Genomic DNA, 23,976 nt, shown 5'->3' with positions numbered 1-23,976 from the left:
CATTCTTCTCATTAGCACTCCACCAAACCACTTCAACTTATTTACTCAGATATATGGGGCCTGTCCCTGCTCTTTCCTATGATGGGTTCCGTTATTATATTACTTTTTTACATGATTTCACTAGGTTTACTTGGTTGTTTCCTTTAATATAAAAGCCTGATGTTATCTCAGTTTTTATTCAATTCCAAAAACAAATTGAATTGCAGTTTAATTCCAAAATTTTATCTCTTTAAAGTGATTGGGGTGGTGAGTACCGCACTCTTCACACCCTTCTTAAAAATCAAGAAATTTTGCACCACATCTCGTGCCCTCACACCTATCAACAAAATGGGGCTGTGGAAAGAAAACACCTGCAGCTTGTTGAAACCAGATTAGCCCTTATGGCCCATGCCTCGTTACCTTAAAAATTTTGGGCTGACTCCTTTCATACAGCAGTCTATTTAATAAATCATTTTCCAACTCCTTTTCTCAATTACCAATCTCCTTTCAAAAACCTTTTTTCAAAATCACCTAATTATACCATTCTCAAAGTATTTGACACAACTTGTTGGCCTCACTTAAGGTCCTATAACCACCATAAACTTAACCTCCGCTCCACTCAATGCTTATTTTTAGAATACAGGGATTCACATAAAGGCTATAAATACCTACATGTTCCGTCCAATTGTCTTTATCTTTCTCTTGATGTTATATTTGATGAATGTTGTTTTCCTTTTGCCCAACAATCTGAAAATTCTTCTTAGCCCAATTCTGTAATTCTTCCATCCATTCCGATTCCTTTACCTCACTCTCCTCAAATGTCTCCTTCGTCCACTTCATTACCCGTTGCACTCTCTAGGCCCAACATCTTGCCAAGCCCACTCATTCCTCCTAGCTTTACTACTCAAACAAACTCTCTTCCTGTCTCGAGTCCCACTCCCTCACCCAGCCCATCTAATATTTCTTAGCCTCTCGAAAGTTCCTCTCAGTCCCTTTCTTCTTCTTTGACTCCAGCATCTTCTTCTTCCTTTGTTCCGATTCTCACCTGTTCCAAAACCAACTCTTGTCCTCTAAAATAGTTCACCAATGGGACAATGCTCTAGCCGCCGCCACGAAGGTACCTCACCACCACCTCCAATTTGGTTCCTGATGACCCTCAAACTTTCACAGAAGCTGCCAAGCATCTTCAATGGCACACAGCCATGGCAGATGAATTTCAAGCACTTATGCAAACTCACACTTGGACCTTGGTGCTGTCTACTGGCATCAATAACTTGGTCGGTTGCAAGTGGATTTTTCGCACCAAGCGGAACTCAGATGGCACAATTGAGCGTTACAAAGCATGCTTGTTAGCGAAGGGATTTCATCAACAGGAAGGTATTGATTTCTCTGAAACCTTTAGTCCTATAGTGAAACCCACCACCATTCGGACCATTCTCACCATTGTTGTCACTAAAGGCTGGTCTCTTAGATAGTTAGACATTAACAATGCCTTTCTGCATGGGGACCTCCAAGAAAAGTCTGCATGACTCAACCCATTGGGTTTATCAACTCCGACTACCCCACTCATGTTTGTCGCTTGAATAAGGCCATTTATGGCCTTAAGCAAGCACTAAGAGCCTGGTTCTCAAAACTGAGTACACAACTCCTTGAACTCAGTTTTACTCAATCACTTGCTGATCCTTCAATTTTCTTGTATAAACACTCTTCTGTTACTATTTATTTTTTGGTCTACGTTGATGATATCATACTTACTGGGTCCTGTCCGAATGCTATTTCATTAGTTCTTAATTCTCTGAGTTTGTCTTTTCTAGTGAAGGACTAAGGTCCTCTTCGTTATTTTCTCGATCTGGAAATTCAGCTTTTATCCAATGGTCTTCATTTATCTCAGACCAAATATATCTGTGACATTCTCAAAAGAACAAATATGGACTAAGCCAAGCTTATCAAAACTCCCATGTCCACCAATACCCATCTTTCACTCACTGATGGACCTACCTTCAGTGATCCTACACTTTATCGTAGCACTATAGGCAGTCTCCAATATTTATCCCTCACCCACCCTAATGTGGCCTTTGTTGTAAACAAAACTTGCCAATTCATGCATGCTCCTACACTTCCCCACTGGCAAGCCGTGAAGAGAATACTGAGGTACCTCAAACATATAGCTCATTATGGCCTTCACATTCGGCCATCTTCCTCTTAATTATCATCTCCAAGCTTTTTCAAATGACAACTGGGCTGGGTGCCCTGATAATCTGTAGTCTACAAGGGGCTACTATGTTTTTCTTGGCTCCAATATGATTTCCTGGGGCTCCAAGAAGCAACATACAGTTGCACAATCTAGTACAGAAGCCGAGTACAAACCGCTCGCAAATACCACTGCAGAATTACTATGGCTTCAATCTTTAGTTTGAGAACTTGGTGTTTTTCTTCCTAAGCCTCCTACTTTATGGTGCGACAATTTAGGAGCTACATATCTCTCAGCAAATCTAGTTCTCTATTCACGTACAAAGCCTATGGAGATTGACTTTCACTTTTTACATGACAAAGTTGCATCTAAGGCTTTACAAGTTGCTTTCATCTCTTCCCGTGATCAAGTGGTTGATATTCTTAACAAGCCCCTGCTCTCCTCTTGGTTTCTTACACTTCGATCGAGTCTCACCATGGTTCCCTTGTTGGACTCGCAGGAGGATTGTCTTCCAGCTCAGTTATAAAACCAAGCAACTCAAAGTCAGCTACACCTGAGGATCCAAAACCAGCTCAGCAAAAAGAATCTTCTAGAAAACAATTAGTTGTAATCTCATAATATTGTGTAATTCTGTTTTTGTACTAAGGAATTTTCCCTTCTATTGTAACAAAATCTTAGAGCTGGTACTAGGCCATTGGCACACCACGTGTCTGTAAAAACACTATACAAACAATACAAATCAATTAAGAGGAATATTTGAAAACTCCATTTCTCGCACGAGGGGAGCATAGTATAAATACATATGATGTAACCCTACTTTGGCATAGTGAAATTCAACCTCCACTCATTCATGTGGACGTAGCCATACTGCCGAGCCACGTTAAATTCGTGCGTTTTTCTTACTTTCTCTCTCTTTATTTTGCCATGGTATTCATCTTAATTGCTACACATTTCACAACAGTGTTGTTCGTGATATGGTTGTGTGCTCAGTGTTGCCCCATCCATCCATCCACTTGCAGCCTGCTTTTTTACTTCATTGATAATTCTTTATGCATCCCTTTCAAAAATTACTTTATGTAAGTTAATGTAATTGCAGATCTCTACATGTTTCCATTGCCTTCCACGTAGCATGCACTTGCTTCAGTTAACTCAACAAAATTATATTGGGATATTAATTTGGATTAATTAATTCCCTTTCTTGTATTTCTTGGCACTACACAAAATTATGTTATTCTTTCCTCCAAACAGACATGATAGATTAAATGATGAGTCTTTGGCTCTCTATACTGAAACCATAATTAATTAATTAGCAGTACTATTAATAATCCTATCAATGAAATGCATAACTCATGATGACAAAATTATAAGTTAATGCATAGACCTAATTTCCACTTAATTTTTTCACTGTATACAATTTTTCCATTCACTCCGAATGAATCAATGATGTTGCGTGAAGTATATATCTCTATATCTATATATGTATATAGTTTGAAAATATATATCTTTTGTCAAAGCTTTGTAGGTGAATTCTACTTCTCAGTTGGCTGAAGGGGCTGAATTTGAGGTTAGAATTTGGAGTGCAAACAAAACCATAACTTGTGTTCTTAGTCAGGACTGGATGAACCATTAAACAGCATAGGCGATATGTTGGAATTGAGTTCACTTTATTGTTTAAAAAAATCAATTTATATATATGTACAAATGTGTATGATACATGGCTTAAGAATGGTTATTGTTCTTCTTTCTTTCTTCGACTTCTCTCTGGTGAATGGTACTTACGCTTACAGAGAGGGTGACGCCTTTCAAGTTTCAAGGAGCTTCTTTCTCCATCTTTTACTCTTCTTCTTTTAGAGGTGAAGATGTTCGCCAAAAGTTTGTTTCTCATCAACACCATATTTTGGATAAAAAGGGAATTGGTGCTTACATAGAAACCGATCTTGAAAGATGAAAGAAATTTTACCAGAACTTTTCAAGGCTATTGAAGGATCAAGGATTTCTAGCATATTACTCCTTGAAAATTATGAAGAATTAAGATGGTGCTTGAATGACCTATTGAAGATCCTTGATTGTAAAGAAGCGATGAAACAAATTGTTCTACCAATTTTTTACGATGTAAATCCATCAGAAATACGGCATCAAAAAGCTAGGAGATTTTGGAGAATCCTTTGATAGTCTTGGAGATAAGCTCATTGATAACGTAAAGATGCTGAAGTGGAAGGCAGCTTTAGAAGAAGCAGCCAACTTGTCTGGGTTCGAATTAGGGAATAGCTACTTCCTATGAGCTGTGCCTATATATATGTTTATATATGATGTTAAAAGAGAAGTTTATGCATAAAATATAGAGAAATCCAGGATTTGAGAGGATGAAAATTGCGGATGATATGGTGCCATACAAAATAGTTTGATATTTATCATTCTTTCCGACATTGAGTTTTATGCAAGCCATAAATATATTTGAAATCTTTTTTGGATTTGTTAGGGCATTAATTACCACATTAATTTCATATAATGTATGTATATTGGAAAAACAAACAGAGAAATTAACATGGAAAAAATACAAATCTAAATCTTCTCTCTCTTTTATTTAAAAAAAAAAAAAACTAAATCATATAATTCATATATGATTATACTTTGAAAAGTCTTTTAAATTTTTATCTCTTTTGTATTGATAGGAAAGAGTCAAAATTTATCAAAGACATCATTCAATGGGTGGAATCAAGAATAGTTTTTTTTTTTTTTTTTATTGGCACCAGGTGGACTCAAGAATAGTAAACTGTACATCTCTAAATGATGCCAAGTACACCATTGAAATAGAGTCTCACATACAAGACATTTATCGACACCTAAATATTAGAAGGAATGATGTTATATGCATGGAGGTAGGAGTGGCAATATGTTACACGACCTGTTAATCCAATACGAACACGACACGATAATAGCGGGTTAAGGTTTAGTCTTAATGGGTCCAGGTCAAAACAGGTTGACCCCTTAAGACATAATTGCTTAATAGGTTGATAACGAGTCGACCCGTTATGACACGTTAAGAAAGTTAAAGTTACAATTATACCCTTATACCTAAAAGTAAAATTGTTAGAATTTTAATTTCGATATTTTTATTATTTGGATTGTAATTATAGACTTGTAGTTAGTTTTATTTTTATGGATATTGTGATTTTAATATTTATATAAAATTCTACTAAATTTAATCAAGTCAAACGAGTTCATTTCGGGCTTATTCAACCCATTTATATAACACTACAAGAAATCAGGTCATTTGCAGCGCTTAAAATCGTTGCAAAAACCTGCATAAACTGCTGCATATACCTTTTTACAGCGATTTTAATTTCCTTGCACGTTCGCCGCAACAATCGCGTCTTTTTTGCCCAAAGCAGCGCAAAAAAAATTTTCGTTGCTAAAACATCCATTCCCAGCGAAAATTTTCCCTTGCTAATACTTTTAACATCGTTGCAACTGAGCTCATGCCCATATACATATATCGCTGAGAAATCTCAATTACAGGATAATAAAATCCTTGCAAATACTACAAAAATCGCTGCAATTCCTTTCTACAATTGCCGCGATTCATAAAAAAGTGTTGGAAATGAGTTTTTTCAGCGTAATATAAATGCTGAAACTTTAACCAAAAGCGCTACTAAAAACAAAAACTGTTGCAAATGTCATCATTCAAGTGATTGAAATCGTTGTTAAAGTATAATTACAGCATTTAAAATCGCTGTAATAGCTCAATATAGCGCTGCAATTGCTTACTCTTTTCCAGCGATTTGTTATAAATTTGTTGGAAATAAGATTTTGCAGCATAACTAAAATCCTGCAAAAGAAACCAAAAGCGCTGCAAAAAAGGAAAAAGTGTTGCGAATGTGATCATCAAATATGGAAAAATCAATGAAGCGCTGGAATTGCATACTCATTTGCAGCGATTTTTGTGAAATTTGTTGCAAATAAGATTTTGCAGGGTAATATAAATGCTGAAAATGCAACTAAAATTGCTGGAAATAGATCATTGCAATTGCAGCGATTTGTCTTAAAATTGTTGGAAATGAGGATTTCCAACGTAATTTAGATGCTGAAAATATGATCAAAAGTGCTGCAAAATGTCAAAACTGTTGCAAATATGGTCACTTAAAATCGCTGTAATAGCTCGATAAAGTGCTGGAATTGCTTACTCATTTCCAGCGATTATTTAGAAAATTGTTGCCAATAAGATTTTGCAGGATAATATAAATGCTGAAAATGCAACTAAAATCGTTGGAATTAGAGCATTGCAATTGCAGCGATTTGTCTTAAAATTGTTGGAAATTAGGATTTGCAGCGTAATGTAGATGCTGAAAATAGGATGAAAAGCGCTGCAAAATGTCAAAACTGTTGCAAATATGGTCACTTAGAATCGTTGTTAATTGCTAATTGCAGCAGTAAGAATCGCTGCAATTAATATGAAATTCGCTGGAATTAAGTTATTGGTGTATTTTTTTTTTCCCGATCTCGCCATTTACGTTAGTTATATATATATATATATAACCGTCATTTACGAACTTGATCTGAAATATAGTTTTTATTTCTCGCGTTCATGTCAATGACTAATAAAATCAATTTATTACCTAGCCTGAAATTATATATTAACTTTTTTTTAATACCTTAAACTTCACTTAATTTAAGTCATTTAATTGTTGTTAATTCATCATTCATTGGCATCACCACAAGTTTAATGATCCTACATGAAACGATTACACATAAACCTATGGTGGTTTCTATTCCATTGCTATATAATACTTATAGCAAATCTAACACCCAATTTAGAAATAGGAAAATTTTAGGCACTTTCATTATAAATCTATAACCTTTTTCATCGAATATAATAAATTTTTTGATAAGTTCATCGAATATAATAAATCAAACACATTTATTCCTCTAAAGCCAATGGAAAATTCACATTAATGTAGTTATGGGCTATATACATTGGGGTGGACGAATTTCTGCTTGCAAAACCTACGACTTACAAACTACTAACATATATAAATCCCATTTCTTGCTTCTAAATATTAATTGAAAATGTCCACATTCATGAACAATTGTTCAACTGTCCTGCTCCTCTATGGACTAAAATACTTTAATGTATTTGATAACAATGTGCACCTGGGCATTGGGTAGAACAACTTCAACATGTCTGCATCAAGTTGGTGGGGGGGGATTCATTGTTCAGCATTTTTGTGCCTTTCAATCTCTCCAACTCCAATCTGTCAATGACCATATAGAGAGCCGTTACGTAAAAAGGTACTTTAAATAGAGCAAACATTTATTTTATTTTTTTTGATAAATAAATAGAGTAAACATTTATTATTGAACAAGATTGATACTCAATTCGGAAACACAAACTAATGTTCATGTAGTCATCGCCAATTGCCATAATGGCAAACATAAGTCAGGCTAATATCAGTGCAGTATTTTACAGTCATTTAAGCACGTAAACTCTTCAGTAGGAAACAATCACTTTTAGCAACTTTGGTTGTAAATAAATAGACTGTAAATGTTTTTTGACAGAAACACACAATCGCTCTATGAGGCTTTACGTGTGCTTTACAAACAGTATATATATAAACATCTACTGTGCATCTGAAACTAATTTTCTTACAATCAATTGCATGCAGTACTCACATTATATCAGTATAGCTGTACATATTTAATATAAATTTCAATGTTGATGATCTTTAGCAGTTATTTCATGTGAATATCAGTTGATCTTCTACACTGCATAACTCAAAACAGTATGTATATATATATCAACATATATATGAGTAACGCATGTACTCTGCTACTATGTTTTGTGCTACGGTTCTAATCTACTGCAAGTTGCCTCAAACAGCAAAAAAATTGCCTCATACAGCGAAAATCAGCCAGTTGCTGACTCAAAACAGAAAGCCAAAAAACTACTATGAGATAGGATAATACCTTATCAATGTGTGGCCACATATTAGAACTTGTATTGCATATCCAGTCTACCTGCACAATTGTCTATTCATCAACCACCAATTGAAATTCATCAACCATCAGATTGGAGATTCTGGACATCCTATTTTACTAGCAATCATTTAAGACCCATCACTTAGAAAATATATATATATATATAAGTGCAATCATGAATTACTTCAGATAAGTGCTTACTTATCAAATCCACCCATAGCAGCTAATGCTATTGCCATGCACTAGAAATTCAATGACAGCATGGTCATACTTAAAAAATAAAAAAAAAACTGTGAATAAATCCACATAAAGAAAGAATCTGGCATATGCTTGTATATTTTTGTTGTTAGGATCAGTAACCACTAATTCTTGAATCAGCTAAACAATTTTAATACAATGGATGGAATTTTTGGAGACAGAGGTGATTTAGGAGATGATGTGAAGTCCTCAAATTAATCTCTAAGCATTTATCCCAGTCACAACAGAGAGGTTAATTCATAATTACCTTCAATTAGTGGACTGATCTTTATGATTTGGACATGAAGAGTCTGTATGAGAGAAGATCTATAAGTATCAACAGAGTTCAGCATCAGCGTAATTAAGAGTCTAACTGCTTGAAGCCACTACGTTAGTACTTAAACATGTTTGATACTAAATATCGCTTATCTCATAAAATAAGTTTACTTAGTTCGTGTGAAAAATCTCATTGCTCCCAATGAATGATCAAATCGTATGCATCTTCCCTAAACATGAAACAACAATATCTCTTTAAACAATGAAGTGATTCATTTTTTCTTATGATTTTGGAAGTTACCACACCAAGATGAGATATAGATTGGATCAAGAAGTAGAAGGGGTTCAGACTTTGAATCAGATAGTTTCCCAACAAGGAATACAATTAGAATTCAAACTGAATTCTTGCCAAACATCTAAGTACATAAGAGTCTTATGGGGTCAAGCTTCATTAATGGATGACACACAGAATGACATATTGGAACCAGCAAGAATTAAGGTCAAGCTGAAGAAAGACAATGTTGATATTTGTTACCCACTAATTTTTCAAAGCGGAGGAGATTTTGATCTGAAACTGAGTGCTTCAAGCAACAATGAGAACCTTTACTATGATTCAAACAGTGTGATTATATGTGCAATTGGATCTCAATATAACAGCTATTGCTCAAACGTTGATAGAACTTTTTTGATTGATGCCATAAGCCTCACAGAGGAAGGCTTATGAGGTTCTTTTCAAGGCACATGCTGCAGCAATTACAAGTACACACACTTTCCATGGTCGAAATAAGGAGGAAAAGGGTTCTAACTAATAGAGGATTCTCTATAAACATCATAATATTAATTAACACCGTTAGAAGAAGACATGACCCAAAACAGAAAAATATTTACGAATCCAAGCCTCTCAGGTTGGTTGTGTTCTATGTGCCTAACATAGTCTTAATGGTGGAAATGAATGAAATGTAGCAACCATTATCTATTTTATGCTACTACCATGATCAATAATGTTGGAAAAGAAAAAGAAACAGAGTTCTAAGTCGTACAAAGATGGTTAAAAAGAATGAGATGGACTAGTGGCAAAACTAGAAATTTATGAAAGAGAGACTTACTGGTTTGGGAGAAATCCTTGGCTGTTCACTTCAATTATTTGCTTGGGGACATAGCTCACAAGTACAAACTGATTTTTATGAGTTTGACAAACAAAAATGAAGTTCTGAAAAGGATTAAAAAGAGAGGACTAAAATCACAGCAAAAACTAAAATGTTTGGCGCAAAATGGAGTAGAAAAATTATCTTACGTCTTTTGTGCAATAGGTTGTGTAAATTTCCCTTGTTTAAGCACTCCTTCCACTTGGTTATACACTAAACTAAACAAGTAATATATGAGATTTTAATGAACAAAAATTGAAGTGGAAGATCACCAAACGAAAATTCTGATAGCGCTTAAAATCTCTCAGATAATGCAGATGTTTTGGTTGCTATTTTTGTGTTGAGCATATAACTAAGAAAGGAAAGAAACGAAACTATAGCAGAACCTTTTTGTAGTAGCATGTCGGCATGGAACAAAACAAGGCAGAAAATCATCTCACCTCCTCAAGCAGTAGACAACACGAATTCTGCAGAGTTCTACCTTCCCTCCACATAGTTACACACCCAACTAAACAAGTATTAGGGGGAAAATGTAAGGATACATGAAGTTGAAGGAAACCATAATAGAATCTGTTGCAGAAAATTTTAGAACTTGGAAGTGTGTTTAAGAAAGAACCAATTTCCATCTATCCTATCTCCTCCTATAGGTTCTAGCTCTATCTATCAGCTAAAATAAGTTCTACCTGCAAGTAAGAAACACAATAGTCTGTTAACAAATAACAAAAATACTAGTGAAACTGTATGGTTTTCATAGCCTAAAACACCTTAAAATTTGCTACAATATATCCATTTCTTTTGATGTTTGAACCAGATAAACTGCTAGTTTAATGTTTTACTTTTTAAACTTCAATTAATTAGACACTTGTACCTATGGTGGTGTATTTGGAGGGAGAGGAATGTAAGAAGTTTTGAAGATCAAGAGTGGTCAATGGATGAGCTTAGAAACTTATTTTTCACTACTTTACTACATTGGTTGATTGTAATTGATTTTGATGGCATGACCTTCCATGAATTCCTTGTATCACTAAACTAGCACGCTTAGGCATTGCTCTACAATATATCCCATATACTTGGGCTCTTGCCTACTCCTTTTAAATATAAATTTGTTTACCAATAAAAAAAAAAAAATAGACACCTGTGTAATAGTGAATATAATTTCATTTCCTATAATATGAGAAATTAATGGCGTGGTAGGGCGTTCCTTTCTACAACATAATAGAAAGTTCTATTTTTCTGTTTGATGTTATAAAAAAGAAATCTTTAAGAATGATATGTGGTTATCATTTCGTAGGAGGAAAATATTGCCTCACCACTGTAAACAGCAAGGGAGAAAACTATATAACTGGTGTACCTTGCACATACCTTGGAGCTCAAAAGCCCAATCTCCGTGCCCAATCCTCCAAAGAAATCCTTTGTCATCTCCACCCCCAGTTGCCACTAACGAAGCATCCATTGGGCTGCAGGCAACTGTATAAACCTCACCTGTGAAGAAAATAGTAAAACATAATCATAAATTTGTAGTTATAAAATGTAGGATATACTCAGCTTCACACATTGGTATGTGAAATTCAAAGCCATGTTGATCCCAATTCATAACTAGATGAGCATAATCAATTAGTCCTATATAAGTAAGTATCTGACTCGCACAAATTAAGAATTAGATAATGAAGTAACACCATAAGTTTATTCAAAATAAGAGTTACTTACGAACTAGGTAAGTCCCTTCAAAATAATACAGGAACTAAATAAAAAACATATACAGGCGACAGGGAGGTCCGATAGGCTTTTATCAGATTTTGCAATAATATTTGTGTAAGGTTTTAAAGGAAATGCTTAAAAGGCATAAATATAGAAATCGAAAGTTCTTACCGGTATGACCGGTGAATATATGCACGGAATCATCAGGCTCCTCTGGAAACAAGCAGCAAATTGCAAGATTGGGAGGCATAATGCCAACCAAAGGAAATAACCTGGAAAACCTCGGGCCAAATAGCTTCTTGTGCGAGAGGAGTAGGGGGAAGGAAAAGAAGAGTGCGAAGTGGACGGAAAGGAAGGGTCTAGGTTAGGGTTTAATTAACATAACACAAAGGAATCAAACAGAGTAAATAACACCACAAAAATAATGGAGTTGAATAGAAGGAGTTGACCTTGAAGATCCTGCGTATACAGATCTGCACTGATATGTACTTGCTTCGGGGAGGGGCGGCGCAACCAAGGAGTGTCACGGGGTGGCGCTGCACAGAGGGACAGTGTAGCAGGGTGGCGCTGGGCAGAGGAAGGCGGCGCGAGGCGGGGTGGCGCTGGGCAGAGAGAGGCGACGTGAGATGGCACTGGGTTAGGGAGGAAGTGGTCTTCGCAGGATGCCGGTTCGAAATGGGTGGGTTAGTTTGCAAGTTTGATGAAAATGGAGAAGAAGAAGTTGGGGAAGAAATATGTATCGAGGATTAGGGCTAAAATCGAATTTCAGCGGGGAGCGGCGAAGGCATTTTCGTTTAGGCACCGAGTGATAAAAACATCAATTCCATCGTATTAGTTACGTTGGAATAATTTTTGAAATTATTACAACGAATTTATTCGTCGTAAAAAATAAAAAAGCACTGCAAAAGTATCACTTTTAAGTTTTTAAATATTAAGACGAAAAAATTCGTCGTAATAGATGAAAAAATGCAACAAAGTAGTTTTAAAACTTGATGTTAAAAACCCGCGATAAGATTAAAATCGTTGAAATTAATGGTTTATTGCAGCGATTTTATTTCCAACAATATAAAAATCGCTGCAATAAATCATTTTTCTTGTAGTGTAAACAGTTTGAAATGGATCGTATTGTATTGTGTTAACATGTTTCATAATATTTACTAATGGGTCCAAACGGGTTGATAGGACATGACTCGTTATATTAATGGGCTGTGTTAGGGTTTGAGATTTTGACACGATAAGCTTAACAGGTCGGGTTAGGGTTGACCTATATAGTATAATATATATGCTTTGACACGACACGAACATAAACTGTTAACACGGTTTCACACCCCTACATGGAGGGGATATTTGAAATTGGTGGAATTGGTAAGACAATTATTTCAAAAGATATCTATAACAAGATTTCTCATCAATTTGAAGGAAGTTATTTCTTGAAACATGTGAGACTTCAAAATCAAGAGGTTTGATTCAGCGACAAAATACATTTCTTTATGAGATTTTAGGAACCAGTTTGGATATTCGTGATATTGACCGAAGAATTTATGTGATTAAGCATATACTTTGCTCTAAAAAGGTTCTCCTAGTTCTTGATGAAGTGGATAAGATGGTTCAAATAGAAAAATTAGCTGGAGATTGTAATTGGTCTTGTTTAGGAAGTAAAATCATCACAACAAGAAGCAATCGACATTTATTAAATGACTCTAAAGTTGATTCAAAATGCAAGGTGGTGATAATGGGTGACAATGAATCCCTTCAACTTTTTAGTTGGCATGCTTTCAATAAAGACAAACCATTGGATGATTATGTGGAACTCTCTAAACATGTAATACAATATGCTGAGGGCCTTCCATTAGCTTTAACGTTGCAAGGTGGTAAGAGTATACATCGATAGAAGAGTGCATTAGATAAATTTAAAAAAATTCCAAACGAAAATATTTGCAAAGTACTTCAAGCAAGTTATGATGGATCGGATGAGAATGATAAGGATACGTTTCTTGATATTGCATGTTTCTTCAAGGGAGAATGCTTGGCTTATGTCACTAAAACATTTGACGGTTGTGGTTTCTTTCCGGATGATGGTTTCAAGAGGCTTGTAGACAAGTGTCTTATTACTATTGATGAGCCTAATAGATTATCGATGCATGACTTGATACAAGATATGGACCAAGAAATTATTCGTCTAAAATCACCGACAAACGTAGTAAATTGTGGTTTCTCAAAAACGTTCGTCATGTGTTGGAAGAAAGCACGGTAATGATAACATTGAAAAAACTCTAGTTTTAATTATTGATTTTAGTAAGCTGGACTTTACACTGATGTTGCTAACACTCTATGTGTTTCTCTTGCTAGGAAACAAACAAAATAGAAGTGCATAGTAATAGATTTGCCCGAAGGCGAGGACGTGATAAGATTGAGTTCGAAAGCCTTTTAGATGGATGAAAAACTCAATAGTGTTTATAAATCGTAATGCATGATTTTCTAAGTGTACCTAATTACCTCTCCAACAAATTAAGATTACTTGATTGGTCAAATTATCCTTTACAATCTTTGCCACTCAATTTCCATAGAAAGAAACTCATTGCCTTTAGAATGCGTTGTAGCTTCATCAAGGAGTTGGGCGAGGGAAGAAGCATCAATATCCTTCGGGAACTTTGTTGCACTCGGTTTTTCAAATCTAACGGGCTGCAAAAAGATTGATGGTTATACAAATCTTGGAAAGGAGATGAAGGATGGGAGCAGTGTATTACAAGTGTTGAATCTTGAGAATTATTTCCAGTCAACTAAATTTCTTCCCAATATCAAATGTCTTTATGATGTTTAATTCCTCTGCCACTTCGGATTTCTTAGATCTCTCGGAGAGTGAAATTGTTATCCATTGTCATTACAAAGAATTCCAGAATTAGTAATATTACAATTCAATGGAAGCCACATCAAATCGTTCTAGAGAATTGACTTGACTGGCTGCACCAAAATGCATGTAAACATCTGGAATTCTCACGTGCCAAGTCCTTTATTGTGGAAGAAAGGTATGCATCTTTCAAGTTGACTCCATTTTTTTCAGTTTTCATGACTTGAAACCGTTGAGGAATCATCGTTGGTTTAACAGGGGCAATATCAAGAAGAGTTATTTGAAAGTAAAATAGTTAAAAAGGAGATTAGTGGAATTGTGTTATATGCCGTTGTGTTTTTCAAAAAAGTTCATAGGGCAACAAATATTATTTTTTATGCTGAGATAACAGGTAAAGACCCAGATGATGTATGCAGTTGTTTTTAAGGCGTAGATTTGGTTAATAATGATAAGAATACATAGAATTGGAGGCCGATTTAGGATCTTTTGAGCGGAAAGTTTTGGACAATTTGAGAGTTGAATTGTATCCCAACGATACTGATCCTTTGTGGGTGCTGATCTATAAAAGTTGCCGAGCCAAAGTGGTATATAAGAATGGAAGGAGAGCAAATAAAAAGAGAAAATGGATGAAGCCGATCCTGGAAAAAGTCCTCAACCGCAATTGAGTTAATGATAGATAACCCAAGGCGTGGTGATCAAAGATTCAGAAGGGAAAGTCATTGCAAGCCTAAGATCCCAACGGGACTCTTTACCCGACGTTCAGCTGGCAGAGTCATTGGCAGCCCTCAAAGCAGTTATCCTGTGTAAGCAGCTTGGTCTTGACCATGTCATTCTGGAAGGAGATGCAAAGTTGGTGGTGAAGGCTATACAAGACAGTAAAGAGACATGGAATACTACAGGCATGATAACCAGTGACATCAAGAATTTATTCAGAGAGTTGAATAGTTGGTCAATTAATTTTATTCCTAGGAATTGTAATCAGGTGGCACGTAATCTAGCTAAGGATGCCCTGAAACTCTCTAAGGAGAACATTATTCTGGAGGGTTTACCTCCATGTATTCATCCTTCGTGATTAATATTAAATCAGATGATTTCTTTTCAAAAAAAAATATATATATATAGAGCTGCAATTGGAGGTGTCGTTGGACGACTGAGATGGCGTTGCTGCGCAAGTTCTTTTTTCGGAAGCCGCCCGATGGGCTTCTTGAGATCTCTGAGCGAGTCTACGGTACGTTCCTTATCTGTTTTATTTCTTTGTTAAAAAAAAGTTGAGGGAAATGATGAAAATGTTTCCAAGTTGCAAGGGATAAATGGAAAATTGTGAATAGGAAGAGTAGGATGTTTCACCATCTGCGTGTGTTTTTTGAATTCCAAGTGTTTTACTGGGCATAGGAATCAGTGAATTACATTCAGAAAATCCTAAATCTTTTGTTTGAAATTATAAAAATAAAAAAATAAAAAAATCCCAAAAATTTATAGTTCATTCCCTCCTTTGCCTCTACATTCCGAGGAACCAAGCAGAGTAGAAAGGAGCAAAAATCTAAGTCGAGGCAGTATTTTTTAGTGGTTATCTAAATTATATACTAGAAAGTTCAAATGGCAACCCAATTTTGTGTTTAGAGGACTAAATCAGTATCTCATTGCATAATGGTTGCAGAAGAAGAATACAAATTTTTTCTAGTTCAACGAATAGAACAAAGTTATAATATATAGCCACTACTAAGTAGGATTATTTTGTCTAATTAAGTTGTGGAAAAAGTTTCCAATCCAGTGGAAGCATTTGCAAAAGTTCAAGAGTTCTTCAGTTATGCGGACTGTTTAGATCCCAAGGCCGATGCGTCACTAAATGTGCTCCAACACGAGTGCATCAAATTTTGTCCACGAACTGTTGGAAAGTGGTTCTCATGAGAGTGTGGTAACAAGTGGTCTATTGCAGGAGACAATTCCTACAAAGCTTTTGAAGAAAAAGAAGCCCAGAGTCTTGGAAAGTAAGGCTAAGGGCTCCTTGTCTGTCCCCGGAGATTCAGTCCATGTCCATGTCCTCACCTAAGCAATCTCCTGGTACTTATCTGAGTAGAAAGGCAGCTGAGGCTCCTGACGTTCAGATTCCGCCTCAACTACCCAGAAAATCTGACATCAGTTGCCAAGGGATGCGTCAATCTTCTCAGTCAACAATAGTCTCCTGTAAATCTGTGGAAGATGCATCTGTAGCCCAAACGTCTGGCATAGAACGTCAGCTGCATTATCACACCTTATCTGAAAGTGCAGAAACCACCCATCCGCCAGCTATTTCTCCAGTCATCACAGATCTAACCTTGTCTGTTTCACACACATCTGAGTCTCTAGATGCCAAAATTGTTTTGGTTTCACCCCCTACACCTCCACCTCCACCTCCACCTCCTCCTCCACCCCCACAGCCTTCCTCAACTGATGTTTCTACGAAAATTTTTCATTCTCCAACTCCTCCACCACCTCCAACACTGCTGCCTCCTTGAGCACCTCCTTGAGAATCTAGCTGTTAGAGCTATGCTGCCTCTGCTTCCGCCTCCAACGCCTCATACCGTGCAAACTGCTGGTCCTGCAATTCCTGCCATAAGTTCAAGGTTTAATCCTCCTTCAGCTCCTGCAGTTACTTCATCAATTAGGCTGCCTCCTCCAAATCCTCCACCGCCTCCAATACCGCGACTTCCTCCAACACCTTCTTTGAAGGAACAGATAGCTGTTAGAGCAGGACATCCTCCACCGCCACCCCCTCCTCATTCTCAGCAGGTTGCAGGTCCTAGAGTTCCATCTTTATGATCTTTTGGTTTTTTTTTTTTTTTGGTGTTCTTATGAGCTCCCTCCCCCTACAAGCGCAACCTTCCTTTCCGATTCACCACCTCAAGTGTATGAAGAATCCGTCGAAAAGGACTATGTTAAGCCGGTTTGGTTGAGAGGTTTGGTCAGTGACTGGGTGCTAGCAGTTGCCTCTGTGATGGCCGATGGGGGAGGCTTTGCAGTACAGAGATGTAATGTATTTTTGTTCTTATTAGCGTCACTTTCTTATCACATTTATCTTGTTTGGCCAAATTACAGTTTTTATGAATAGCAGATCAATATCTAGAGTTCATGTAATGCTATCACTTCTGCAGATTGACCACCGGCGGGCATATAACTGTGAAATCATGCTTTCAAAGGTGAAAGTATCATTGCATGACTTAGTGGTAAGTTTGATGGCACTTCAAACATGTACTTCTCCGGGTAATTGGAATGAAGGTTTAATTTAGCCTAAGCTTCAAGTAGTACAGAGCTCAACTGTACAAATCTTTATCGAAACTATAGTTGCTCAGATAAATGAACATGTTCTGCATTCCATTTTATATAGGGCAGTCTTAGTTTCTTATTCCTAGGTTTTCTTTTTCTAACTTCTCGTCCTTGTAAATGAAATTTTTTTTGTATTAAGTAGTACAAACTGATACCGAGAGTAACAGGTTTTATGAAATGTGTCACTTGATTTTAGAATCTCTCTTTTTTTTTTCTCAGTAGGTAAATAAACCTATGTGACCTTACCCTCTGACCTTATAAGGGAAGGAGGGGCCATTTCGTCAAGAGACCATTGATGCCAATTGGTTGGTTGAACTACAGATTCTTTTCAATAAAAGAGTTCCAGGACAGTTGGGCTCAAACTTAACATTTGAAATATGATTAGAACAATAATAGTGGTGATGTGTGCTAAACGCTTACAACTGATATGAACCGACAATGGTTTGACCTAAAGTTTCTGCATAGATATGTCAAACTTTCAGCGCAAAAGTTCTTTCTTTTCTTAGAACTCAAAGTTTCAGTAGTTAAAGGGACAAGTATAGTTATATTATTACATTCGTATGGTTATCTTATGTCAACTCTTCAGTTGACGAATACGGGATGTAGGTCATGTCTTTAATTTGCCTTGAGCAGGTTGTGTTATAATTGTTTTGGTGATCATAATGTCATCTTCCACTATACCTCCAAAAACAAAATGCATCTCTCTCTCTCTCTCTCTCTCTCTCTCTCCAAAAACAATATTCTGTTTTGGACAGAATATTTTAGAATCAGGTTCAACAGCCTAAAAACTGGACAGAATATCAAGCCTCTGGCACAACCATTTATGTCACTGTGATCAGTAATCTCGTGGAAATATTCTAAGAAAACAGGAGTTCATCTTTTCTTTAATTAATGTTATAGAGGGAACCCTTTACATTATCAAAAGCAATTACACTGGTCAATCTAGGTTGGGATATCTCTTTAATTTGGGACTTCAGCAATCACAAGGGTGTGGTCAAAGTTTAACATGGCTTTCTGTTCCTGACTTGAAATCCAAGATGGATTTGGATGGTATATCATGACCAATTAGGATAAACCCAAGGGGTTATAATATGGTGGGGTCAGTGTTTTGGGAGCTTCATTGTATTGTTGAGTCTCCTAAAGATTACCTGGACTAGACACTTGATCAAATAACACCAAATAACACACAAATATAATTGAATTGATTTGTATCCAGCTATTGATACCTTTCTTTCTATGCTTTAATCTGCTGTGGAAGCTCACTGGATGCAAACTTTGTTTGGATTTATTTTTTCATGTTAGGCGAATCGACAATTTGCTCTAATCTTTGTACATGTGACTGTTTGTTTACCTTAGAATTGTGTTTCAGGGAGAATGCGAACTAGTTAAAATAGACATCAATTGCCATATTCAAGGTGATGTTGTGGTGGAGTGTGTTTGCTTGAATGATGAAATAGCACGTGAAGAGATGATGCTCCGAGTAATGTTTAATATATACTGCTTTTATTAGGTCTAATATATTGATCCTAAACCAGGATGAAATTGACATATTGTGGAATGCTAAGGATCAATTTCCGAAGGACTTCAGAGCAGAGGTATCTCACATGCTAGATTTGTTTAGGCATAGCCTTTTTTTGGCGTCTTTCTTAACATGAAAGTAATACCTTGGTTATCATTCGGCTGAAGATTCCCTTCTCTGAGATGGATGCCGCTGCTTCTACAGTAGCGGCTGATATCTCAAGCTTTGAGGAGGAGGGCCTTCCAGTGGAAGCATTTGCAAAAGTTCAAGAGTTCTTCAGTTGAGGACTGATCGAAGTTGCCAGGGCCTTCCAGTTGAAGTGTTTTATTTAAAAATTTGAAAATGTTGTAATGATTACATAAAAAAGTTGAAAACTTGGAATTGAAAAATTTTTGCGTCTAAATGATGTTTTGATATTGAGATGAGATGGTTTGAGAGATTTGTGTATCCAAACAAAACCTAAGGACACTTTTACGGCAAGTATTGGCACAACATACAAAAAGCTACTATCTGAGGGAGGCTGACGTTGCATGCTGAATTTATATAGAAAAAAAAAAGAGAAAAAAAAGAGAGAGACATTATATTAAATATGCAGTATGCAAATCTATCAATAGATCAATTTGATACAAGGGTTAGCCATTCATACAGGGATCATTGTAATGCTTGGGAATGGAAAGAACTTCATAACAAGAACAGATGGTCCCCTCCAGAAATCATTTCAATTGCATTTGATGTAGCAGTTAAACCAAATGGCAGCACCTCTGCTGCCATATGCAGATCACACAGTTGCAAAATTGTTTTCATAATAGCTGAGCACTCAGGGAGCTGCAATCCAAATCAAGGAGAAGCTATGGCAGCATTCATAGGAGTACATGAACCTCAATCCAAACACCTAAAAAATATCATAATAGAAGGAAATTCTCAGAGAACCATATTAGCTTTAAAGGACCCAGAAGAAAATCAAAAGCGACTTGTGGAAAGTATCATAAGAGACGTAAGATTAATACTGCAAAACTTTTAAAGATGGGAGATGGTTAAAATACATCGTTTTCAAAATCAATGCGTGCATGTCATTGCGCAATGGACAGCATCCATAATGTAATAGGAAGCATATATCCTTAATCAAAATCCCACAATGTCTATTAGATTTTCATAACGGTAAGGATCCATCATATGCATTGGATCACTTATTGTACTAAGACCTTGTTTATTACCGGCAGTGCTATTCTTATGGAGCTATTTCTCGTAACGTCTTTGCGTTTTGTGTTCTTTTTTTTATAAGGAAAATGCTAAACTCATTTCAATTGTATGGCTCGAATGTAAGTTTTTAACTTATCTATATATTTCTATACTGTACATTAATTTACAAACAAACTTTTGACCCTTTCTGACAGTCCACTACTTCACGCCTCCCCTTCTCCCCCATTTACAAACTTTTGAGAAAGTTTAAACCGTCAAGTGTAATCCTACAAGCCACGGCCAATTTTATAAAAGAAAAAAACTTGGGGTCGGACGGGTGTTAAAGGTAATTTTGCACCAGCCAATGATAGGGTGCCACATAGACACTCCAGGAAAACTAATTTTGAATCCACTTACACCCGATCAATCTTTCCATTTCTTGCTTTTCCCATCCCTCATCCTCTGTTTCATTTCCTGCATCTTCTCTCCAGTGTCTTCTCTCTACTTTCCTTCTCTCCATCTCATGCCCCATCTTACATGACGAACAAAAGTGAGTGCCGACTACGAACAAGAGCAATGCCCACGACGACGACTCACAATAAGTTTCTATATCATGATGCTCGCTGTAGCATGGCTTATCATTCAGTGAAGGGAACTTAAGTTTACAGCAAACTCGATGGAATTTATATAAATATTATAATTATTCTGCCATATTCTTGTTTCTATTTTAGCTTTTCCATTCTTGGGGGTTGTGGTTTGCTTGTTTTTTTAAACAAATATTATTTATACTTATAATTTTATGCGCATAATGATATATATATTGTCGTCTGTCAACTATTAAAATTAATTATGAAGATTTTAAAATTAAAGTTAAAAATAAAAAATTAAATTAAATATTTAATACATATAATATTATACATAAAGTTAATTATAAATAGATATAGATTTTTTTTTTTTTTAATCACGAAGCACTTTCACAATTTCGTACACTGATAAACTAATTACCCTACTGCTCATTGATAGTTTGATGACTGTCGGGTTTGGGGCCTCAAATGAGACACAAAATTATCATTTAATTTTATTTAATCTTATTTCCAAACATAATTTAAATGCAAAATTTTTAAACTAATCATTACAACTTTTTCAAATTTCCAAACAAAAATAATATTCTAAAACTATATTCTTACAATATTTTTTATTCAACTTTTTCTCTCATTTCTCAAAATCTAAAAAATAATCAACTCAAATTATTTTACTACTATTCACAAACTATTTTATTACTATTTACAAAATCCTCATCTCATCTCATCTCACTCCTTATCCCTAACGCGGCGTGTAATGAACTTTAGACTTTTGGGATTTCCTGACGTGGGAGCATTGAAAATTTATCACATTAAAGTAGCTATTCCAACATCTTCCAATCTCCCCGCGCCAATAATGTCGTTTCAAGATAGATTTAAGTCTTGCGAGAAATATGAATTACAAGTATGATTGGTAAGCTAACTTGCACCCATTTACACGGTTTTGAACTAAACTCATTCAGACTTGGTCATGTAGAAAAGATGGTATATATATTTGAGAGAGACTTATCGTGCTCTTGTTAATCAACCTTGGTCCCTACACCTCCCTTAGGTCACCCTTTCTCATTTTGAGAAAAATCATTCGGACCATCCCCTGCTTTTGTAAAAGATATGAATTTAACAAAAAGGAGACAATTACTTGTGGTCAAGGATTGTGCGGATTGGGATTTGGGGAGGGGGGATTCTATACCCTACAACCTATACCAGTTAATTTTTATTTTGCTTTTGGTCGTAAGATAAAGAAAAAAATAATAATAATTAGATTATGTTGCTTGCTTTTCATGTGAAGAGTCCAGCCCATTAATTTATTTGTATGCAGGACTGAATCGAAATTCATCCAAGAAATCGTTCAAGACTAGAATAGTAAATTATTTATATCTAAACGTTGCAAAATATCTAGTTGGGATGGAGTCTCGTATGCAAGACATTTATTTGCTTTTAAGTATCGGGATGAATGACATACGCATGGTGGGAATATTTGGAGTTGGAGGAATTAGTAAGACAACTATTGTCAAAAAGATCTATAACTCAATTTTTTCACAATTTGATAGTCATTGTTTCTTGAAAAATGTTAAAGAAACTTCAAATCAAGTAGGTGGTCTGGTCCAAATGCAGAATACACTTCTTAATAAGATTCTAAAAGCCCCTAAATGTTTTGATGTTGCTAATGTTGATAGAGGAGTTTATGAGTTAGAGCGCGCAGGCTTTGCTCTAGAAGAGTTTTCTTAATTCTTGTTGACGTGGATGAGTTAGTCCATTTAGAAACACTTTCAACAAGTCCTACTCATGACCAATTTACTATGGATTGGTAGTGAAAAAAATATCACATTTCACGTTATGGGAAGATGAGAATCTAAATTATCTAATATCACATCCAGCAAGGCAACTCAGGCATGATATATCTTTATCCAACTCATCATGTGATTGGATGGAGTAGTTCTAGTACCAAAACGAGTGGTTCAGGCTAGCTATTTCCCGTGAGCCACAGGAAATTAATTAATGTGAAACGATGAACACAGCCCGCACCCTACGTATACGACCGGCCTCCATCATCATCTACTCATGCTGATCTGTATCATGTCTTTGTTTGTTTAGCCCGTCTTTTGGGATAGTTTTTTGTGCTTCTGAAATTCAACGATATGGACATAAAAAATCACATGAAGACTTTAAACATCCAATGATTCATGAACCAAAATTATCTAAAATGCTGACCAGAATTATGAACCCAAAACGTGTTGAAGCACGGAATTGTAATTCAACGTACGAGTCTTTGATCATGACTTATAATATAAATGCGTATATATGGAGTACTCATAATATAAATGCGTATCATGTGACCATGTCTTTGTTCTTTAGCCCGTCTTTTGGGACATTTTTTTGTGCTTCAGAAATTCAACGGTACTATGGACGTAAAAAATCCCAAAACGTGTTGAAGCACGGAAGTAATTCAACGTACGAGTCTTTGATCATGCAGCTAATTAATTATTTTTCTCTTTTGTAATATAAACGCGTATATATGGATTTGAGCTAGTGTGCATTAATGACTCCGGCAATATCATGAGTTTGATCTTTATTTATTTACTTTTTGATAAGTAAAACCAGAAACGTTATTGGCATTAGTTAGGAGATTATGGATTCCATGTCCATGGGTGTGCACATGAAGGACATAGCAATCCAACCTTTCCCTAATTTTCTTCAAGAGATTTTAATCTGGAAGTACTTTCACAATTTCGTACACTGATAAACTAATTACCCTACTGCTCATTGATAGTTTGATGATGGGCGGGATTTGAGACTTCAGATGAGACACAAAATTATCATATCATCTTATTCTCAAATATAATTCAAATACAAAATTTTTAAAATAATCATTACAACTTTTTCAAACTTTCAAATAAAAAATAAAAAACAATTCTAACTTTTTCAAATTCTCAAACAAAAATATTAATATTCTAAAACTATATTCTTACAATATTTAACTTTATAATATTTTTTATTCAACTTTTTATCTCTCATTTCTTAAATTTTAAAAAATAATCAACTCA

At 35.7% G+C, this 23,976-nt stretch overlaps 2 protein-coding genes across 7 annotated transcripts; one reads left to right on the top strand and one right to left on the bottom strand.

Annotated features, from left to right (window-relative positions):
* Positions 1-10,997: 10,997 nt before the first annotated feature.
* Positions 10,998-11,785, bottom strand: LOC122295458 (angio-associated migratory cell protein-like). Its single transcript, XM_043104496.1, has 2 exons — positions 11,674-11,785; positions 10,998-11,286 (listed from the first exon to the last, which is right to left on the bottom strand). Exons 1-2 carry the CDS (start codon positions 11,750-11,752, stop codon positions 11,111-11,113), a joined length of 255 nt encoding a protein of 84 aa, XP_042960430.1. The 5' UTR covers positions 11,753-11,785; the 3' UTR covers positions 10,998-11,110.
* Positions 11,786-13,825: 2,040 nt separating this feature from the next.
* On the top strand, positions 13,826-19,652 carry LOC122295454 (formin-like protein 18). Of its 6 annotated transcripts, none has more exons than XM_043104490.1 (4): positions 15,587-17,119; positions 17,482-17,553; positions 19,189-19,248; positions 19,340-19,652. In XM_043104490.1, the coding sequence occupies exons 1-4, from the start codon at positions 16,697-16,699 to the stop codon at positions 19,454-19,456; spliced, it is 672 nt and encodes a 223-aa protein (XP_042960424.1). In that variant the 5' UTR covers positions 15,587-16,696; the 3' UTR covers positions 19,457-19,652. The 6 variants fall into 6 exon arrangements, 2 of the variants coding, with proteins under 2 accessions (XP_042960424.1, XP_042960425.1); XM_043104491.1 differs by having other exon boundaries at positions 15,587-17,358; XR_006238080.1 differs by adding an exon at positions 17,204-17,358 and having other exon boundaries at positions 17,482-19,652.
* Positions 19,653-23,976: the final 4,324 nt, after the last annotated feature.

The sequence above is a fragment of the Carya illinoinensis genome, chromosome 15 (genome assembly GCF_018687715.1).
Source record: "Carya illinoinensis cultivar Pawnee chromosome 15, C.illinoinensisPawnee_v1, whole genome shotgun sequence".
In the NCBI taxonomy this organism is placed as follows: domain Eukaryota; kingdom Viridiplantae; phylum Streptophyta; class Magnoliopsida; order Fagales; family Juglandaceae; genus Carya; species Carya illinoinensis.
The sequence above is the reverse complement of the archived record's forward strand: the minus strand, read 5'-3'. Positions and strand labels throughout refer to the sequence as shown.

What these genes read in the sequence shown, in the direction of transcription:
- LOC122295458 (XM_043104496.1), bottom strand. Translation starts at nt 11,752, where the DNA reads ATGCCTCCCAATCTTGCAATTTGCTGCTTGTTTCCAGAGGAGCCTGAT. An exon ending in TATATTCACCGGTCATACCG is followed by an intron (nt 11,287 to 11,673) that starts GTAAGAACTTTC and finishes TTTTCTTCACAG; the next exon opens with GTGAGGTTTATACAGTTGCC.
- LOC122295454 (XM_043104490.1), top strand. Translation starts at nt 16,697, where the DNA reads ATGCCAAAATTGTTTTGGTTTCACCCCCTACACCTCCACCTCCACCTC. An exon ending in CCCCTCCTCATTCTCAGCAG is followed by an intron (nt 17,120 to 17,481) that starts GTTGCAGGTCCT and finishes TCACTTCTGCAG; the next exon opens with ATTGACCACCGGCGGGCATA. An exon ending in TATCATTGCATGACTTAGTG is followed by an intron (nt 17,554 to 19,188) that starts GTAAGTTTGATG and finishes ATCCTAAACCAG; the next exon opens with GATGAAATTGACATATTGTG.